The sequence below is a fragment of the Meleagris gallopavo genome, chromosome 1 (genome assembly GCF_905368555.1).
Source record: "Meleagris gallopavo chromosome 1, MGAL_WU_HG_1.1, whole genome shotgun sequence".
Lineage (NCBI taxonomy): Eukaryota > Metazoa > Chordata > Aves > Galliformes > Phasianidae > Meleagris > Meleagris gallopavo.
In genome coordinates this window covers 109,547,788-109,567,466 of record NC_139404.1, presented here as the reverse complement: position 1 = coordinate 109,567,466, position 19,679 = coordinate 109,547,788, and the positions used below count along the sequence as shown (strand labels likewise).

Here is a 19,679-nt window from a genome sequence, read left to right as displayed (position 1 = left end):
ATGTTTGCATTTGCAATTAGCTCACGGTGCAGCTGGATGGAGATAACGCGCTTCTCCTGCTGGTGGCGGGCAGCTGCAGGCAAACCCCGCCGCACGCTGACGGGTAGGGCTGCGCAAAGCAGAGGATGCCACGGGGCTCTCCACGGCGGCGGATGGAATAAAGCCCTCCAGCAGGAGACGAGGTTGCCATGGGAGCTCGGGTGCTTCCAACGCAATCCGAGTACGAACGATGCTCTGCCCTTGCAGCCGGTTGGATCTTTTCTCTGCCAATGCGGATGACTTGACTGACTTTAAGGAATTCCCCATGTTTGTTCGAAAGGAGGACCGAAATTATTTCCTGCACGGATGTATCTATCTGTCTGTCTATCTATTTATTTATCCGGGGGAGGGTTTCAGTGTCCTTTGCTAAGGCAGTAAAAAATGGCTCAGCATTTGAGTTTACGCCCAAACGGCTTTGTAAACATCCCTGCTCAGTGCAAGTCGGGATGCACACAGACTCACACCGTCACCGCTGTCCAGAGCATTGCGCGGTGCGATGCGGTGCGGGACAGCGCAGGATGGTGCGGGGCAGAGGAGCGGAGCGACTTTCCTGAGCCAATGCCGCCCCCTCGCGGGCTCCGCCGCCGTGGGGCCAGCGGGTCGTTCTTCCCTGGGCGGCGGAATTAAAAATAATAAATAAATAAATAAATAGATAGATAGATAAATATATAAATAAATAAATAAATAAATAAATTTAAAATAATAATTGTTTGTTTGTTTGTTTATTTTTTAATCCCGGCTAGCCCTGATATTCAGATATGTTGAGATATCCAGATATCCACAGGCTTATGCATGCAGAATTAGCAGAAGCAGCGTTTTGCTTTTCTGTTCTTTGATGTATTCGTGTCTGTATTTACAGGCTTAAGTGTATGCACCTCCCACCACTGGGATCCGCCGGTGTCATAACAACTGCCAGCACAAACAGAGAGCTCTTGTCAGAGGCAACCAGTGCAGGAGATCTATTGCAGATCAGCTGCAGTGTTTAATTAGACGTCCGCCTAAACAGTCACTTTATCCCTTCATTCTAATACCAGGCATTCACTGTCCTAGCTAGCTTGCTCTCACCCATGTGTAAGAGCTTTCCTATGACACCAGATTGTCACTGGTTTAAGCCTCTAAATGGCCCTGTAGACCCTGCACCTTCTGGAGCAATTTTACAATAAACAAATTGTCCTTTTGGTAGTAAGGCTGTAAGAAGGGAAGCAGTCTGGGGCTGAGATTTCAAACTCTGGATATTTTGTCAAAGGAACAAGGAAGATCGTGACCATGACAAAGATATTTTTGTGTTGCCTTACGCAATGTCCATGTTGCTCTGGCTTTACCTGGAATCCCAGACATCTCTGAGATGCTGAGCTGGGGCTTCAGGCTCTCACCTGAAGAACAGATGGGGTTATCATAGAGTCACAGAAAGGTTTAGGTTGGAAGGGATCTCAAAGCCCATCCAGCCTCAACCTCCAGCTGTGAGCAGGACTGCCTGCCCCTCACCAGATCAGGCTGCCCAGGGCCCCATCCAACCTGGCCTTGGGCACGTCCAAGGAATGGAACATTTTACAGTGACCTAGGCAAAGATAATCCATTCCCACTGTCTTGGAATCTAGATTAAACAAAAACTTTACTCAGTTATTACTTATCTACAAGTTGGATGGGCACATTCCAACAGCTGGCAGAGCTGCCCATTTCTGTGCAGATATCTGATTAATCCCCTTTCTCAGCTGGTTCCTCTCTCTTTCATCTGTCTGTCAGGGTAACAGCAAAGCAAAGACTGTGCAGTAGAAGGACAAGTACTATGAAATGCCTCCAGTGATGATGCTACAATCCATAACTTTTTCCCTATCTTTTCCAGTGGTCAGTTATTGTGCACAGTACCTAGCCTGAACCAGTGATTCTGAAACCAGCAGTTTATAGCAGAAATTTCTCTAGTGCTCCTGCACACACTCTCCTTTGCTATTGAAGCCTGTGAATAGAAACAACATGGTCTTTACTCACTCTGCTGCCAAATGTTCATGGCAACGAAAGTCAGTAGAGGCACATGTCTGGTTAAATGAGCCTTTGAGGACATCTCCTGCACATCAGTCACACCTCAGTTTGGGTGACCGCCTGCTAGGGCTGCATTAAGAGAATTTGCAGTGCCCTTCACAGAAGGCATTCTCTAGGGCTTCTCAAAATGGATCCTTCTGTGCCCTGCTTGGGTTTGACCCCAATGTGCTCTCACTGGCCACTGACGATTCAATCAAACTTTCCCTGGAAATCTAATGCTGCAGCTTCTGAGTCTTCATCTTAAGAGCAAATCTTAAGAGCAATGGAACTCAGCTTTCCAGCACAAGCTCCCAGTATGTTGCTGGACTTGAACAGTACAACATGGCAGGATGACAGTAAAAAATGTGTCTTAGTATGAAAGGTCTAGAGGATAAAGTCATGGCATTAAAAGGAATTTTGAACATTTTACACTGTATTATTTTTCCCCTGGAATAAATTTAGCCCAAATGTAATGTAGGAAGGGTAGGAAGGCAGCACAGAAATAACTCCAGTGTAAACAAACTCTCAATTGCCAGTGCTGAAAAAGCTCTACAAGTGTGGAGACTCTCCTCAGAGAGTTTATTGCTTAGCACAGGCAATAAGGATTTATTCCAGTGTCTTCACTGATAGATATAATAGCCAAATAGAGATATGAACGACCCAAGCTGACACTCTGGCTGAAATCTATTGCTCTACCTAAGCATTGTATAACAAGTTGTGGCTAAACAAGAAATCACCAGTGTGGCTATAAATTATATATTTGCATAAATAAATAAACAGGCAGCCTTATGCATTCAGCTTTTCCATTGCTATACATGATTTCCCTGAGATGCTTTTTGGGGCTTCTGACTATAGCTTCTTTAGCTCCCAAATCTTCAACTACATCAGGACTGCCAGTTTTTCAACAAGTTAAAAAGCACTAACATTTTGTTTTGCTGAGTCCAGAGAAAATATGTGTGCATTTGGGCACTTAATTGGATCCTAACTACACATATGGGGAAAGATTTTTGATGACATATAGAAGGGATGGCTTGGATACTGGTGATCGTAAAATAACTGAATATCCTCCTTTACAAAGACAGGAAGACTCATTACTGTGTTCTGGGTGCTGCCCAGTACTGCCCTGCAAAATGAACCCCCCTCCCTCCCCCCAGCTTTACTGTAATGTGTAGTTAAAAAGCTCCTGCTTTTCAGCCCACTGTGGAAGTAATTACTGCTATATATTCTCATTTGCAGCACTCTTTGGTGTCTTTGGGGAACAAAAGATAGTAAATGCACACAGACTATGATGATTATACATAGATTTCATATTTTCTGGATGAACGAAGGGAACAGTAGGTTACTAGTTATTGTTATATGAACCTTTACATTTTGTTTGCTCTATCTCCGTGCTGGTTTTGACTGATTTCCCTTTCTGCTGTTGCTTGATGCAATGGACAATGTCGACTCTGACACTTTGTAACTCCTTTTATAGGCTCAGTGCACCTTGGGTCAGGCATGCCTCTCTTCATTTCAAGGAGGAAAAGCCAAGTTAAAGGCATTTGGCATTTGCACTAGCAACTGGTTCCTTCAAGTTTTGCTCTGAGTACTCAGGAGTTTATTTAATGTAGGCCTGTAACCATCTCCTTGCCTTGGAAATGGCCCTTTGCCACAATTTATACCTACAGAGTGAAGCATCTATCCGTTTTTCCTACCTGCTTTCAAACTCAGCATATGAAAGTGCTATGACCTGTACTTTAAGTGGAAACGAAAAACAGCAGGAGAGAAATGGAGGCTTGAGAGATCACTAAGAGAAAGATATTATAGCAAACAAATGAAAGATGGCAGATCTGGGTCCAGTTCATAGATACTTTCTGTGCTGGAGCTGCAGGCCCACATACAAATATTTCAGTTCCACTTTAGTGCAATCACCTGCAAGTTTTCTAATGTCCTGATGTAAGATATTTTCTTTTCAACCCTCCCCACCTCCCCCCAAACTCCCTGCAAAGCACACCAACACAGGTTGTAGTCAATCATAAATTCTCAAGAAGACAGGGCTTGGTTGCACATCATACACTCTCAATCTGAATATTTTGCCCCTGCTGCCTCATATCTACCTCAGTCCAGGACATAGCCAACACTTTCTGCCTACAGCTCTTCATCATCTTATGCCAACAGAGCATTCAATGTCCAGCCATCAACAAAAAACAAATGAAGGCATCAAATTCTCAACTTTATCACATCCCATCTTCCTGATGAACCCCTCCAGTACCAGCCATTTGATTTACAGACTACTTCGTGCCTCTTTGCCAGCATGCTGTGTAGCTCTGGATAGACACTAGCTGATTTTTTAAAAGCCAAGCAGGTCTCCTAACACAGATAAAACGTCTCTCCTTGTTCCTTCTTATTTTAGCAAAGAAACTGACTCAATTACCAATTCTGTCAGATTCTGTTTTCCCTTGACTTGGTTTATTTTTCCTGTTTCCAACCACATACCCACCAGATGCAGTCTGCTGTTGGTGGAAGGAAGTCAGGTACTTTTTTACAGCATACATTGGCTCCTCCTTCCAGACCATCCTGTCAGGAAGATTTAGGTAAGATATACCAAAGAGAAAATTATTATCAGAAGCAGAATATTTTATTGATCACTGCATTCAGCTATAACATAGACATTTGGGCTTTGAACAAAGGCAGTCAGACATTTAGGTTGTTTTTTTTTGTTTGTTTGTTTGTTTGTTTTGGTATTTTTTGTTGTTGTTGTTGTCTTTTGGTGTTTTGGTGGGTTTTTTTGTTGTTGTTTGTTTGTTTTTACCTTTACTCCCTTTTTTTTAAGTGATCCAAGTAATGCATGTGAAATAAGAGTTAGGAATGTAATTTCATGCCTAATTAAGCTTGAAAATATTGGTGATATCCACTGAAGTATTACTAGTGGACATTGATCCAATTCATGGAATTCAAACATTTTTAGTTCAGCAATTCATTAGCAACAGTTAGCACAAAGCATGTGAGACTTCAGGCATTCTTCATTAAAGCGATCAGTTAACTTTCTGTATAGCCTACCAAGCAAGTCATCTCTGAGTGTAGTTCTGACAGCATGGACATCCAAGTGTAGGCACAGAACAGAAGAGCTGAGGAGGAGAGAGCGTACATAAGAACCTGCATTAATCAGAGCACTGCTACACAGCTGTCACTTACTCGCTGATGAGAACAACTTAGAATCACAGTCTCCTAGAATCATTAAGATTGGAGAAGACCTCTAAAACTATCAGATCCAGCCATCAGTCCATCACACCATGCCCACTGCCCATGTCCCTCAGTGCCACATCCACACGGTTCTTGAACACCTCCAGGAACGGTGACTCCACCACCTCCCTGGGCAGCCTGTGCCACTGCCTCACTGCTCTTTCTGAGGAGAAATTGTTCCTAACATCCAATCTGAACCTCCCCTGGTGCAGCTTAAGGCCATTACCTTATTTCTAATCCAGGTCATCCTAGTCATGTCCCTCCCTGTCCTTTTCTTCATGTTTGGCTCTCACAAGCCATTAAGTAACCTCAAAGACATCCTGAAGATTAAAAGTGTGGGGACTCAATGCAGACACCTGGTTGCACCTTGACCTTCAGCAGATGCATCTCCCCAAGCTCACAGGACAGCACAGTACAGTTTTCATGCCCCAATACTGAAGTTAAGAATATCACAGGACTTAGCATTTTTTCAGTCAACAGTACCTTGACTTAGTATAGCCTAGTATAGCTACCTGGCCACTGTGCAATGAAGTAATTTTGAAGTATATATTAGAAAAATGCCCACTTTTAATTCTTATACCTTATAACCCCGAATAGGACTCTTCACACAAAACAAACATTACCAAAAACCTTAAAACATGATGTTAGACCACATAAGATAATAGCACACACTGAATACAGAAATCTGTGGGGAAAATTTCTCTGTTCCCTCCCCAAGGGAGTCACTAACCTCTGGAAGCCCTGAAAGCTAAACAAGCAGAAGTGACCGACCAACTCCCATTGCCTGACTGCAATCCTTTCTTCAGACCCCTCTGCATCCCATTGCTTCCCTCTGCTCAATTCTCACATTGTGCCCTGGGCTACTCAGCTCTGCAGCAGCTGGAGCTTGACCATGCCTGTTCCCCTGCATGCCTGAATCCATACATGGCCCTTGATGAGCACCTCTGCCCAAGATTAGCACGGTTAATGGCATCATACATACTACTGGAGTATCAGTAGGAGGATACAGAATCTGAAGTATCCCCAGACATTCTCTATTGGTTTTAAACATGCTTCACAGTGTTCTTCTCAGAGCATTCTAAAGTGGTAAAATAATATCCAATGCCGAAGAAGCTGTTTAAAAAAAAATGTATATATATATATATCTGGGAATTAAATATTCAATTAAGATTGACTGGAGCTGAGTCAGTGATACTGGAGGTTGTTCAGGCCCAGTACTTGAGAGAATGTTCAGATTCAGGGCACTGCTGGCCAAACTTTAGTCGGGATGCTGGACAAAGAATACCTTCTGTGATGCTTTTGCCATCTCTAAGGAGGCTTTCCAGGAGGTTCCTCAGAATCACAAGTTTACAGAGATTGTTGAAGAGAAAAAAAAAAATAACTGAATTTTTATAAAAACTTATAAAAACTTGCATAGTCTTTGTAGTATCAGAAATTGTCATATCTTTTGAAAGAGGTGATGGCATTTTGTCTTTCATTATAGTTTGTTCAATTCTTATTCTGTGCAGGAGCTCACTTGGGAAAGGAGTTTGAGTATGTAACAGTACACATTATAAAAAAAAAAAAAAAAAAAACCACCCACAAGCCCGTTTGTCCATTTAATGTCTGAAATCTTAATTTGAGTTTAAAGATCATCAGTGTTGTTAAAGATCTGGTACAACTCTGGAGTTTTGCTTTTCAGGCAGGCAGCCAACTGTGAAGGAAGATGCTGTCACCTTTACAGAATGATTTCTGAAGCTTTCAGAGAATTACACTTTGTCTCCTGAACACTTAAAAAATGCCAGGTAGTAGTGTATTCCAGCAGCAGAGAGCGGTAGAATTTTTCAAGGCCTCACTGTACAGTTCTTTATCCATCAGCCAAGGGACCATACGCTCCTACACTGGAGCATGTCTTTCACAGCTGAGAAGTGACCCATTGGGAAAGCAAATGCCTTAACTTTTCTATCCAGCTGATGAGGTGTGGCATGGGACCCAACAGCAGTCCACTCAGCAGCTGGATACTGTAGGATGTAGTTCCCCAAAACCCAACTTGTCTGCTTCCCTTCATGGGACAGAGGCAGAGTATGCAGAGCATCTCACTGTCTGCCCTTCCATATGGGTCAGAGCCCTCCTTGTCCTGTGTTTAATAATTCATCCGTAAGGTCACTTTAAGGAGTCTCCTCAGCAGAAGCAGGAACAGCATAATCTGTCCCTGTTCCAGTTTGTGAACACACACTGATAAAAAGCATCAACCAAGCAAAGCACCTGAAGTCAGTCTGACAAAAAGTGAGGGTAAGAAAAAAGAGAGAGAGAAGGCCAAAAGCACTGGTGCCAGCATAAAGACCACAAATCCATAGCTGCTCTCTGGTGCTTGACCACTGCAAGCTCCCGAAATATCAAACTGGGGCTGTTCTGCCTAGGCAGCCATTGCTTTTCAGACAATCTTAATGTCAGCTCTACATTTGTCACGGTAAGTGTGTTGCACGTGGTCTCTGAGAAGATCAAGTGTCCAGGATGGAAGGAAAGGTTGCTGAGGTGGAACAACAACCCCTTTTCCCTGTTGAAGACCATTACACGTGACAGACAGGCAACATAAACTAGAAGGAATCTCCAATGCAGCAGAAAGATAGGATCAGAGAAGCACCAAGACTGAGAAAATGGTTTAGCATGTTGTTTTTCAATTTTGTTTCTCAGACAGAATTCTCCCACAGAATCACAAAGTGTTTGAGGCTGGAAGGGACCTCTGGAGACCATCCGATCTCACCTCTGCTCAAGCAAGGATACCTGGAGCAAGTGGTCTAGGAACACGGCCAGCTGACTTTTGAAGAACTTCAAGGAGGGAAACACCACAATCTATTTCATTGGTTAGTCACTCACACAAAAAAGTGTTTCCCTATTTTCCCGTGAAGCCTCCTGTGTTTCAGTTTGTGCCCACTGCCTCTTGTCATAGCAGTGGACACTACTGATTCCACCTTTTCAACATCATTATTTCAGATAATTGTACTAACTGACAAGATTCCTTCAGCTTCTCCAGGCTGAGCAGTTTCAGCTCTTTCAGCCTTTCCATATCAGAGAAGTCATGGAATCATCGAATCACTGAATCATCAAATGGCTTGGGTTGGAAGAGACCATCAAGATGGGGCATGGCTGATCACCAAAAAATGCAAGCAACAGAATGGCGACTAATAGGTCAAGGACCAGGACATGGAGCAAAAGAAGTGGAGAGTGACAGCCCATGATCCTGGATAACTATTATCACTGGTTTGGCTTAGATAGCTTCCTGGCTGTTAATTAGTAACTAGGGTCTACCACTACAATTTTTATTCATGTTCTGGGAACAGGAATGTTATTTTTCTTAGCTTGTGAGGTATTTATCATCCACTATTCAAAATTTGTTATAGGGAGTATCTATAGCCCCTGATATTAATTCTGTAGGTTAAGCTGAACCAGCTTATAGTTTTATTTTTGAATGTCTACATATAAGTCACCAGTGCCTCGTTTGAGATAGTGGCTGTCATACAAGCACATACTCTTTTATTTCTCTTTCCAGATATATCTGAAATTGTAATTTCCCCCAGGAAAGACTGTAATGCTGGCTAAATCTTTATAGAGACAACCTCTTTCTTGTATGTTTTACACTAGTAGTCTGTCACATACCTGCTCATTCCCATATTTTTAAAATGTCTTAGTTGCATGCCACTTAAGCCAAGGAGATGAACATCATTATTTGAATTAATAACTTCTGTGGAAGATCAGCAACATGCTCTGCTGCTGGTGAGATCTGAAACTTCAGAAAACTTGTTCCACTTGTGTAAATCTTAGCATAGGTTGAATTTAAATAGAAACGAAGATGTAGTTCCATCTCTTGCTCACTTTTCCAAGCAGAAGTTCTCCTAGGTCTGTGTCACAGCCCAAACCCTAAGCACTGGAGCACTCTGAGGTAGGGAGCCAAGAGGCTGTAGTGGCTTCCTTCTCAGGGCTCTTGAGGCTTTAGGACAGGATCTCCTTGGCATCATAGGATCCAACCCACTGCAACAGCCCTTCCGTGGGTATGGAAGGCCAGCATTACCCTCTACCCCACCCCCATGTCTTTCTATTCCCACAGGACCACATCCCATCTTGGCTTCCACCACCATAGCAGTGGTGGGAAGAAGCATGGGACTTGACAAGAGAGGCTCTGGCAGGATCTGCCCATCCAGGCTATGCAAGGGGCAGATAAGGGACGAGGAGGTAAATGAAAACAGTGCTGTAGTCAGTGTCCAGTTGGCCTGGGGGCCTGTTCTTGCTGCTATCCCTGGGAGATAACTTGCTGTTTGCTTTCCCAGCTGTGTCTGTCCCTGTCTGGAAAGCAACACCTGTTTTATACTACCTGTCTTATAATGCCAACATAAAACAGTAAATGGATCTTGAATAATGTATTTGCAAATATTGTATAAATATTTTATATGTCATTCAAACTATGACATGGTTTGGAAAGAAAGAAGGAAAGCATTTATTACACTTGAGTATAACTGCTGCAGATTAATGTGAAAGGAGATCTGTATTTTTAATTGTCATGAAACATCTTGTTTCCAGAAGCTTGCTCCTGAGGGTGTCATACATTTTTGTATAAATGATTATGCTTGGGCAGAAATCATAATTGCATTACTGGAAATGCTGTATTTTTGTACCAGCTGCCTCAGGCTTGACTGTAGAGAAACAAGAATAAAGAAAGCAACCCATGAAAGCTCAGGATTTCTCTTCTAAGAGGCATGCCAGAAATCTGGGGTATTTTCTCAAAGTTACTACAACTGCTCGATTATCCAGAGGGGCATATGTCTGAGAGGCAGAGCAAGTACTGCCAATTCTTGTGACTCCACCAAATTTTCTGTGGTTTCTAGATTTTGTAATTAAATATTTAAAACCAGTAATGCAGAAGAAACAATGGAATTGCTATTGTTCCCTTCCCTTCCCTTCCCTTCCTTCCCTTCCCTTCCCTTCCCTTCCCTTCCCTTCCCTTCCTTCCCTTCCCTTCCCTTCCCTTCCCTTCCCTTCCCTTCCCTTCCCTTCCCTTCCCTTCCCTTCCCTTCCTTCCCTTCCCTTCCCTTCCCTTCCCTTCCCTTTCCTTCCCTTCCCTTCCCTTCCCTTCCCTTCCCTTCCCTTCCCTTCCCTTCCCTTCCTCCTTCCCTTCCCTTCCCTTCCCTTCCCTTCCCTTCCCTTCCCTTCCCTTCCCTTCCCTTCCCTTCTCTTCTCTTCTCTTTCTTCTCTTCTCTTCTCTTCTCTTCTCTTCTCTTCTCTTCTCTCTTCTCTTCTCTTCTCTTCTCTTCTCTTCTCTTCTCTTCTCTTCTCTTCTCTTCTCTTCTCTTCTCTTCTCTTCTCTTCTCTTCTCTTCTCTTCTCTCTCTCTTCTCTTCTCTTCTCTTCTCTTCTCTTCTCTTCTCTCTACCCTCCCCTCTTCTCCACTCCCCTCCTTTCCCCTCCCCTCTTCTCCACTCCCCTTTCTCCTTTCCCCCTTTCCCCCTTCTCCCTTCTCCCTTTTCCCTTCTCCTCTCCTCCCCTTTCCCTACTATTTCTTTTCAGTTTTTTTTTCCTTTTTTCTTTTTCTAACTGCTAAAAATTTTAAGACCATTCCATGACCTGTCCATTCCATGACCTGTCCAATGGTGTTTGAACAGATGCAGTCTACACTCCTGGAAACTGTGGGAAAGAAGCTTCATGTACCCAAATATCCGGGAGCACCTGATGCCCATGTAGATCCATTCTGCCACCTGCCCACATCTCTGGTCATCAGGCTTCACTCATCAATAGCTTTTGTGCTGGGCACAACAGAGATCCCTCCACAGCAAAAACCTTTCCTTGTCCTGAGCTTCACCTTCAAGGGTAGCTGGACAATGACTGCAAAGCCACAAAGAGGTCCTTCCTCTCAGCTAACAAATTGTCATAGGGTCTGGAGCACTGAGGCAAGGAGAACATCACATTCACAGGTTGCTGGGCTTCACAAATGCTCCCAACAATCCTTCCAGAGCACCAGCGGAGAAGAGGTATGAGTTAATGCAGACTCTCCATGAAAGGTGAGTTCTCTGTTCTCCTCCCCAGCATGCAGACCAAACTCATTGCTTGGTGATGCTAAGCCTCTGGAAGTAAACATGGCTGCAGATGCCTGTGAAATGAGCCATCTTTGTTTAATATCTCAGCATTTTATATCCCAATTTAAGGAAATGTCCAAAGATGCATGAAAATGGAAAAATAACTGGGGAGAACTATTGTGTTTATAAACCTCAATGGCTGACATTACCACGATGTCTGGTTTTGTGGAAAGCCATTGGTTACTTCCAAATTGGGATTGTTTTTCTGACAGTAAATAAAAGCCCATGCCATAAGTTGTGCATGCTGAATTATAAAAGGAAAAGTGCCAACTTATGGCAGTGTATATTTAAATCACAGCTTCAAATCATCAGTTTGATTATTAGACATTAGTCCTGCCTGTGCAATACCTAAGATATTGTGTTTGCTACTGAAAACAGGAACGGTAAGGAAAAATACATTTTTCTTGCTTGCCTACTTTTACAATAGTATGTATTGTGGGAACATATTTATGAAAATGAGAGAAAGTTTCAACTAAATGCTGCATTAATTGCTCTAAGAAAGGGTTCACAGCTTCAAGCAAAAATTCAGAAATAATAACTTTTAAAAAATGAAATTATCATTTAATCCAGAATTTAACAGGTACACCAGGATTTTGACGTTTTCTACCTTCATGCTATGACAGCTTCAAGACTAGACAAAAGAAAAGCATCTTTGCTAATTTCCTCTCCCTTACCTTTTTTTTAGTAGGTGTTTAAAAATATCTGCCTGAATAGATTTCTGCTAGATAGCAAGAAAAAATAACATTAACTATCTAAAATTCTGTTTGTTAATGCATTGGTTTATTTATTATAGTCTTTTCCTTTTCTGAATCAACATTTTCATTTGGCTTTGTCAGTTTTGGGTGTAACGGATAGTGGAACTCCTACAAGTACATGAGCATTGTATATTCTATATTCCTTTTAATGTGCCTTTGAACCCAGAGGCTTTGTGTGCACAAAGGCATATGTGAATAATTTTTTTTTTTAATGCACATGCAGTCTCTCTGCTACAGGAATCCAGAAATGAGAATGAGATTTTGGCTTCAGTCATCACTGTCAAGTGTTTACTAGATATAATCTTGTCTCACAGTTTGACAGTCTGACAGCTGGCAACTATCAAAACTCAGGTAAAACTAGAAGCATGGAAGTTGGAGAGCTACCTGAGCCATCCACATATTTCAAACTAAAAACCAGTCCTACCTGATTTATTTAGACAAACATCAATGAAAAATTGTCGAGAGGAAGAACAATAAAGGCAGCCAATCTTTGTTGGGGACAATAGCAGGAAGGAAAATAATAATAAGCAGGAAAACACAATATACAAAAATATACCCATCTCTCTGTGAAATGTAGACAGACAGCATGCCTTCTTGGTACACAGGTGAAGTTGGGTGAGATGGGTTTTATGCAGTCACTCTCTCTTATTTGACCAGACAATAAAGGAGGCTCTTGTTTATGGTTGGCCTAGAAATTAAGCAGTAATGCCTTTTCACAAATGAGTTGTTGAAACTCTTTAGTCCATTCAGGCACTTTAGAAAAGAAAGCCATGCCAGCTGGAGATGTGAGGCAAGGCCATTGCAAAGTGACAGAGAAGCAGTCAGCTGAATGACAATCCCCACACCAGCCTGATGGCTGAATGGATCCAAGTCTGTAGAGGTTTTCCTGAAAGCCAGTAGCTCAGCCCCTGTGCGATGGGGGAGGTAGGGAGGTTGTATGGCTCGGAGGAGGAAATCACACTTGTCCTTACACGTGGGAGTGGCTCCTGGACTCAAGCTGTTTGGTGTTGCTTGTCCTTCTGCAGCCAGCCAAGAATGACAGAGAAACCACAAATCCATAGCTGCTCTCTGGTGCTTGGCCACTGCAAGTTCCCAAAATATCAAGTTGGGGCTGCTCTGCCTAGGCAGCCATTACTTTTCAGTCAATCTTAATGTCAGCTCTATATTTGTACTGACTGCTGGCTACTGACCAGCAGGATAATCAAATCTTTAGTATCTAGAAAATTTTCATAGAATCATATACTAGAATCACAGAACCACAGAATGGTTTAGGTTGGAAAGGACCTCAAAGCCCACCCACCCCAACCCCTGCCATATGCAGGGCTGCCCTCCATCAGCTCAGGCTGCCCAGGGCCCCATCCAACCTGGCCTTGAGCGCCTCGAAGGGATGAGGCACCACAGCTTCTCTGGGCAGCTGTGCCCCCTAGGGAAAGAATTTCCCCAACATCTAGCCCAAATCTCCCCTCTTTTAGTTTAAAGCCATTCCCCCTCATCCTATCACTATCTATCCATGTAAAGAGTTGAATTCCCTCCTGTAAATTATCTCCCTTTAAATATTGGACAGTTGCAATGAGGGCTCTGAGGAGAACTCTCTTCTCCAGGCTGAAGAAGCCCAATCCCTCAGCCTGTCTTCATAGGAGAGGTGTTCCAGCCCTCTGAGTATCTTCATGACCTTCCTCAGGACCTGCTCCAAAATATCCTACTTGTGCTTGGGGCCCCTACCAATGTCCACCCTGTACAACCAGGCTGCAGATGCCCTGTGCGTCCCTCCACAGGGCTGGCAATACGGGGGCATCACAGTGTAGTCTCACAGGCACCTTGGTGCTCTTGGGCCACCGGAAAAGTACATCTCAGCAGAGGAGAGGCCCGGGGCCCTCTGAACACTTCCTGCAGCCTTGCCAGCGTGCAGTAACCTGGGGTGCCCACCTTGGGGCTGCTTGTCTCATGTAATACAACACTTTGGTGTGAAGACTACTTTTGCGTATCATTTCCTCAATGCTTTAGTAAGCATATATCTTATGTAGTACCCTCTGGATTTTGCCTTCTGACCCTTTTCAATTTTTCTATCTTGAACACAATAGAGAGATTAAAATGATCCTACAGCAATAAACAGCTTGGCATGTTTCCTCTCAGTGTGAAAATGCACTTTTTGAACTGCAGGATCATCACATATGTGAACTTTTATATCTGCCTGAACTTTTGACCTGCGGAACATTTTATCTGCAGGCACTGCAAGTTACATAGCAGTAAATCAGAGTCTCTTGAAAGGCGAATTTTACCTCCTCTGCAATTAGTCTGGCTTTCAAACATATTTATAAGGAGCTGACACTCAGTTACAAACCTTTTCCTGAGAAAATATTCATGTAATGGTGTAACAGCTGTTAACAGGAGATTCATTCAGTAAAGACACAGAACAAGCAAAACTACAATAAATCTTGGGTTGTGAAACTCCTGCGTGTTTATGGGCTAGAATACTGGCATTAGTGTGAGCCACTCCCAGAAGATTCTGCTGCTTTTTTTCTGTGCCTGTTTGAACCACAACTCCATGAAAGACCTGGGCTTGTTTGCATCGTACTAGGAACTCTTTTCTAGTTCACACCTGGATCTCCTCAGGCTCTTTGTCTAAGGTGTGCTGATCACAGTTAGATCTCTTAGTGACTAATCAGATTGGAAATAATCCCATTTATTCATATTTTTCTATCAGGATTGTGCTAGACTTTCTATGCTGTTTTCCCCAGAAGAATAGCCTTTCATCTGTTATAACCTGTGGTATCTATGGACTAAAACATGTAGATTATGTGCAGTGTTGAGTGAGGTTTTTTGCTATATATGTTGTCCAGCGCTATGCAATAAAGTGGGAAAGTGACTGTCCCCCTCTGCTCTTCCCTTTGAGGCCCCATCTGGAGTACTGTGTCTAGGAATAGGAGCCCTAGCACAAGAAAGACATGCTGCTGTTGGAATGGATCAAGAGGAAGGCCATGAAGATGATTAAATGCCTGAGTACCTTTCCTATGAAGACAGCTTGAATGAAGTGGGCTTGTTCAGCCTGGAGAATGGAAGGATCTGGGTAGACTCACTGTGACTTTCCTGTCCTCAAGAGGAGCTTATAAAAGCAGCAGGGAGACTGACTTTTTTACATGGTCTGATAGTGACAGGACAAGGGGAATAGCTTTAAACTAAAAGAGGGGAGATTTAGGTTAGATGCTAAGAAAAAATTCTTCATTGAGAGGGTGGTGAGGTGCTGGCATAGCTGCCCAGAGAAGCTGTGGTGCCCCATCCCTTGGAGGCACTCAAGGCCAGGTTGAATGGGACCCTGGGCAGCCTGAGCTGGTGGGAGGCAGAACTCCCACGATAGGGGGTGGGGTCGGTGGGCTTTGAGGCCTCTTTCACACTAAACTATTCTCTGATTTTATGATTTGATGACAGCAAAGTCTTCGCTGCCCAGACCAGATGCCCTAATACACACACACTGTGCTGCACGCCTGTGCTAAGGATAGCAGCAACACATAGATAAAGCTGCCTCCTGCTACTGCTGTACATACATTTCACATGGCATTTGGCCCTAAGTAAATCAACATCCTAGAGGCAAGCAGCTCCTATTTGAGAGCAGTTCTCTTGTCCTCCCTGTCACCTCAATGCTACAAATTGAACTTTGATTGCTCTGCTGCCTGTATCCTATGCAGCCCTCTGAGGCCCTGAAGACTCATGCTGCTTCCTCTGTATAATTGAATGCTGCAGGGCATCAGCACGGCTGCATACCTGTTTATTAATCACGAAGGTTTATGCAGCCAGCCACTTCCATTCACCTTCTGGGATGATCTTTTTTGAAGCTGGCAGAGGCTACTACTCTGAGAAGATAAAGTCATGGTGTCAGTGGGTATCAGCATAGGATACACCCACGTTTTTTAGGTTTTTGTTCTTAGACTGGAAGCATGTTGCCAGGATTACCTTGATCAGAGATTCATTTCAGGTTATTTTTTTCTACCTTTATTTCCCCTCCAATCTGCAGCCTTATCTGAGACACCTTTTCTCTGAAGCAGTCAATAGGATTAATTGTTTACTAACTGGCATAGTGCAAAGTAATTGATAATATTCTAGAGCACGTTTTGATATCACCAGATAAATGATAATGACCATCATAAGTACTGCTAAGGTCAAATATTTACACCAGAGGGCAATAACAATTACTAGACATTTTTAGGAATTCAACCCTTTTTTTCACAACCGTCAGTTACAAAATCTGCTAATTTTATGCTTTGGTCTAATAATTTATTATCTAAATTTCTAGGAAGAAAGTTAACTCTATCCCAGCCAAAACCAAGACAGAGAAATTTCGCCAGACACAAAGTATGTGCTTTTTTCTAAGTCAGCCTTACAAAGGGGTATGATGTTATTCCCAGTGTCTATTTTAATACCCCAAATTACTGTTTGGAGGGATAATGCTGTTTTAGGGTCTGGGATTCTCTATTTTGGTTTGCAAGCACGAAAACAGACATTATTTATTCAATTAAAAAAAATGTGATTCCTCAGATCACACTAGAAAGAGTGATGGATCTACAGGATAGCCTCCAGTCAAAAACTTGTTGAGAAAGCTGAAATGAGCCCTTTTGTCCATCTCAGTTCAGCTGCCTGAACTGAGATATGGGGAAACATGTCAGTGTGTTGGATTTCTACTTGTCAGTGCTTAGGGATGAGTCCAGCTAAACCATGCCTGAGATCGATTTACAGGCCCAGGAGAAAGGGATACGACCCCCCAAATCCCTGCAATGAGTTTGTTTCTTGTGAGAGGTACTGGGAGTTTATGTGTTTAGTGAATCACTCACTAATCTAGAAGGGACACAAAGGGTTAGGGTTAGCCATGTCCACATGGCTTCAGCTGACTAGTTCCTATACAGGATTTGCAGAGAACAGTCTTTATTTCTTTTTGGATGCCTTCCATATGTTTCCACTTCCATTTTATCTGCTAGGGAGTGTGAGGACATGACCAACTTCTCTGACCTACTTTAGCAGAAGTTTTTGATGCATTTTGTTGTTGTCTCAAAGGCTAGAGTTCAGTGGCTTAACTGGACTCATTATTCTGTCTGGTACTTCCACCAGGCTTTTCCTTACTCTCAGATCAGATTTTATTGTACTTCTCTCCTTTTTAACTGTCTCCACTAATGATCTCTACTGATCTCCCTATATCCCTGTAATGGCTGTTCTGCTTCTAATATCCAGTTCAAACTGCAACCAGACTTTGTGATCTCTAACCAATTCTGCTTCAAATGGACTGTCACAGATTGATGTTACATCTTATGCAACCTTTGATCTTATCTTGAATTATACCAGCAATTTATGAGCTGTATACAAGCCACTTTTCTATGGCGCTGGTAATTGGAGGAACATTTTCTTAGTATCAGCAAAAGTGCATTGTAAAACTGATGTATAAGAACAATCTGATAGTGTGTTGGTGGTGAAGGGCACACAAAAAATTTGATACCAGCTGTGACTCTGCAGAGTGTAAGTCTGCTTCACATGCCCTAACGAACATGAGCAAAGTTCAGCTCTTCAGACACAGCCATATCTGCTAGCTAGTGCATGCATTGGGTAATGCCAGCACTCTCCCCTCCAAAGGTCAGAAAGCATGCATGTGGTATCTGAAAAGCAAATCTAGGCAATTCAGCAGTCTGAGCAGTGCCTGGACCCCAAAAGTAACACTAAGTATCATAGAGGACTTACTGAACTTCAGCTTGTTGAAATCATTTCAGAGAGCTTCTTTTGTTTGAAAGCAAAGACACACACACATATATACATGAAATTCTTATAATTACAGTCAACAAATGCATTTTGTCTCAGAGTTATTAAATCTCTTTATAGACAAATGAGTTATAAAAATAAATTGGAGAGAAGGGGAAAGACTTCATGTCTGACAAAACTAAGATAGATAATTAAAGACAAAAACTAGTGAGTTAAACAGATTAAAAAGGAGTTACCAGCATTATTTTTTGAATCACACCTACTAGCTTTAACTTGAATTGCTTCCATGCTTATTGTTAGCATGAGTCAGCTCTCTGAAACTATATTTCTCTCCTGCCTTGGGTTAAAAATAAAGTTTGTGTGGGATTTGCAAATTTTTAGAGGCATCAATAATGCTTGGTGATCTGGTTGTACAGCCCCCGCAAGACACTTATCAAGAGGTTTTCTGAAATCTGTATGTGCCAGTGTAATGGAATGTAACTAGTTATTAAATTCTAAAGATACCTGAAAAAAAAAATAGTTGTTTTCTTTCAGAGAAGCTGTAATAGGAGAAGATTCAGTCCTGGGAATGAAAAATGAGCTTATTGCACTTCATATCCTTCTTTCCAAGTACAGTATCTTCACTCTACTTACAGCCATGTGGAAGAATCACTTCTTTATGAGACAGCTGCCTGGGAATATTGGAGTTCTTCTGGTATATGTAGATTTTGGCTATGTTTCACCCAATGATGCAGCCTATCCAGTGCTAATAACATGTTGCTTGAATTTTCAAAATCTGTATCAGTTAACAATATTTGACAGTTTTAAAACTCACACAAAGAGAAGAATTTGGTGCTGTTAAAAATCAATAACAACCTTAATTAGATTGGACAACCACTCAGGAAGGCCACTTTTAACTGTTTTGATAAAGTAATTCAGCTTCCTGTCCAGATTATCTTATGAATGCTGGTTCCCCATGTGTCTAGGTATGTTGTATGATAAACTGAAATATGGTGTTGGAAATATTTTTCAGAATGAAATTATTGATAATATACTATCACTAAAAGAACACATACATGTAGCTCTTTGGTGGTTAGAACTACCTAAAATCTCTAATTCTAGTCCACAGTTTCGAGGCAAAATATCTTTTGGTGAAGACTTTATCCAGTCAGTATGTAAGAGTTTATTTGGGCAAAAGTGAACTTCACTGTGTGTGTCTGATGACTTTTCCCTTAGGGCATAAGCCTCAGCCAGCATTGTTATTCTATCCTCTCTGTCACAGAGCTGGACTTCTAAATTTGGATAAATGCTTTAAATATATTTGAGTAGGTTTCCTTGTGGACATTCAAGCTGACCTTTTGATCATGGCTTTAAGAAAATTCCTGACATCCAATCACCTGTTCTCCCCATCCCTACCCAAATTTTCCAGCTTCACAAACACAGCACAGCCACATGAGTGATTCATTCTGCATCCAGCACAGTAGATGGGGCCAGTGACTCTGGAGCAGAGCAGAAGATGGAAAGCAGATGATTTGAGTACAGATCCATCCCTGAAGAGCAAGAACTCTGCCAATGGTGGGTACTGTCTTGAAGCCCCTCTCTTCCCACAGTCCCACTGCCATCCCACTGTGCTGCGTCCCACTGCCACTGCCTCGCACTTGGGATAGGCAGCACCTGGGAACAGAAAGGGTAAGAAATACACATCAAGGAGAGGGTTAAGTAATAAATTTTTACTGCCTGCAATAATTGCCTGGGTTATTCTTCAGAAGGCTATGGTGATAAGATAAAAAAAAAAATCTAATCAAATGTTAATAACCATGAGTGATGAT

General features: G+C 42.4%; 1 protein-coding gene across 1 annotated transcript; it reads left to right on the top strand.

The window, feature by feature from the left end:
• The first annotated feature begins 229 nt into the window (after positions 1-229).
• Positions 230-19,310, top strand: LOC146545561 (uncharacterized). Its single transcript, XM_085223062.1, has 4 exons — positions 230-347; positions 11,179-11,305; positions 18,406-18,642; positions 19,178-19,310. Exons 1-4 carry the CDS (start codon positions 230-232, stop codon positions 19,308-19,310), a joined length of 615 nt encoding a protein of 204 aa, XP_085079188.1.
• Positions 19,311-19,679: the final 369 nt, after the last annotated feature.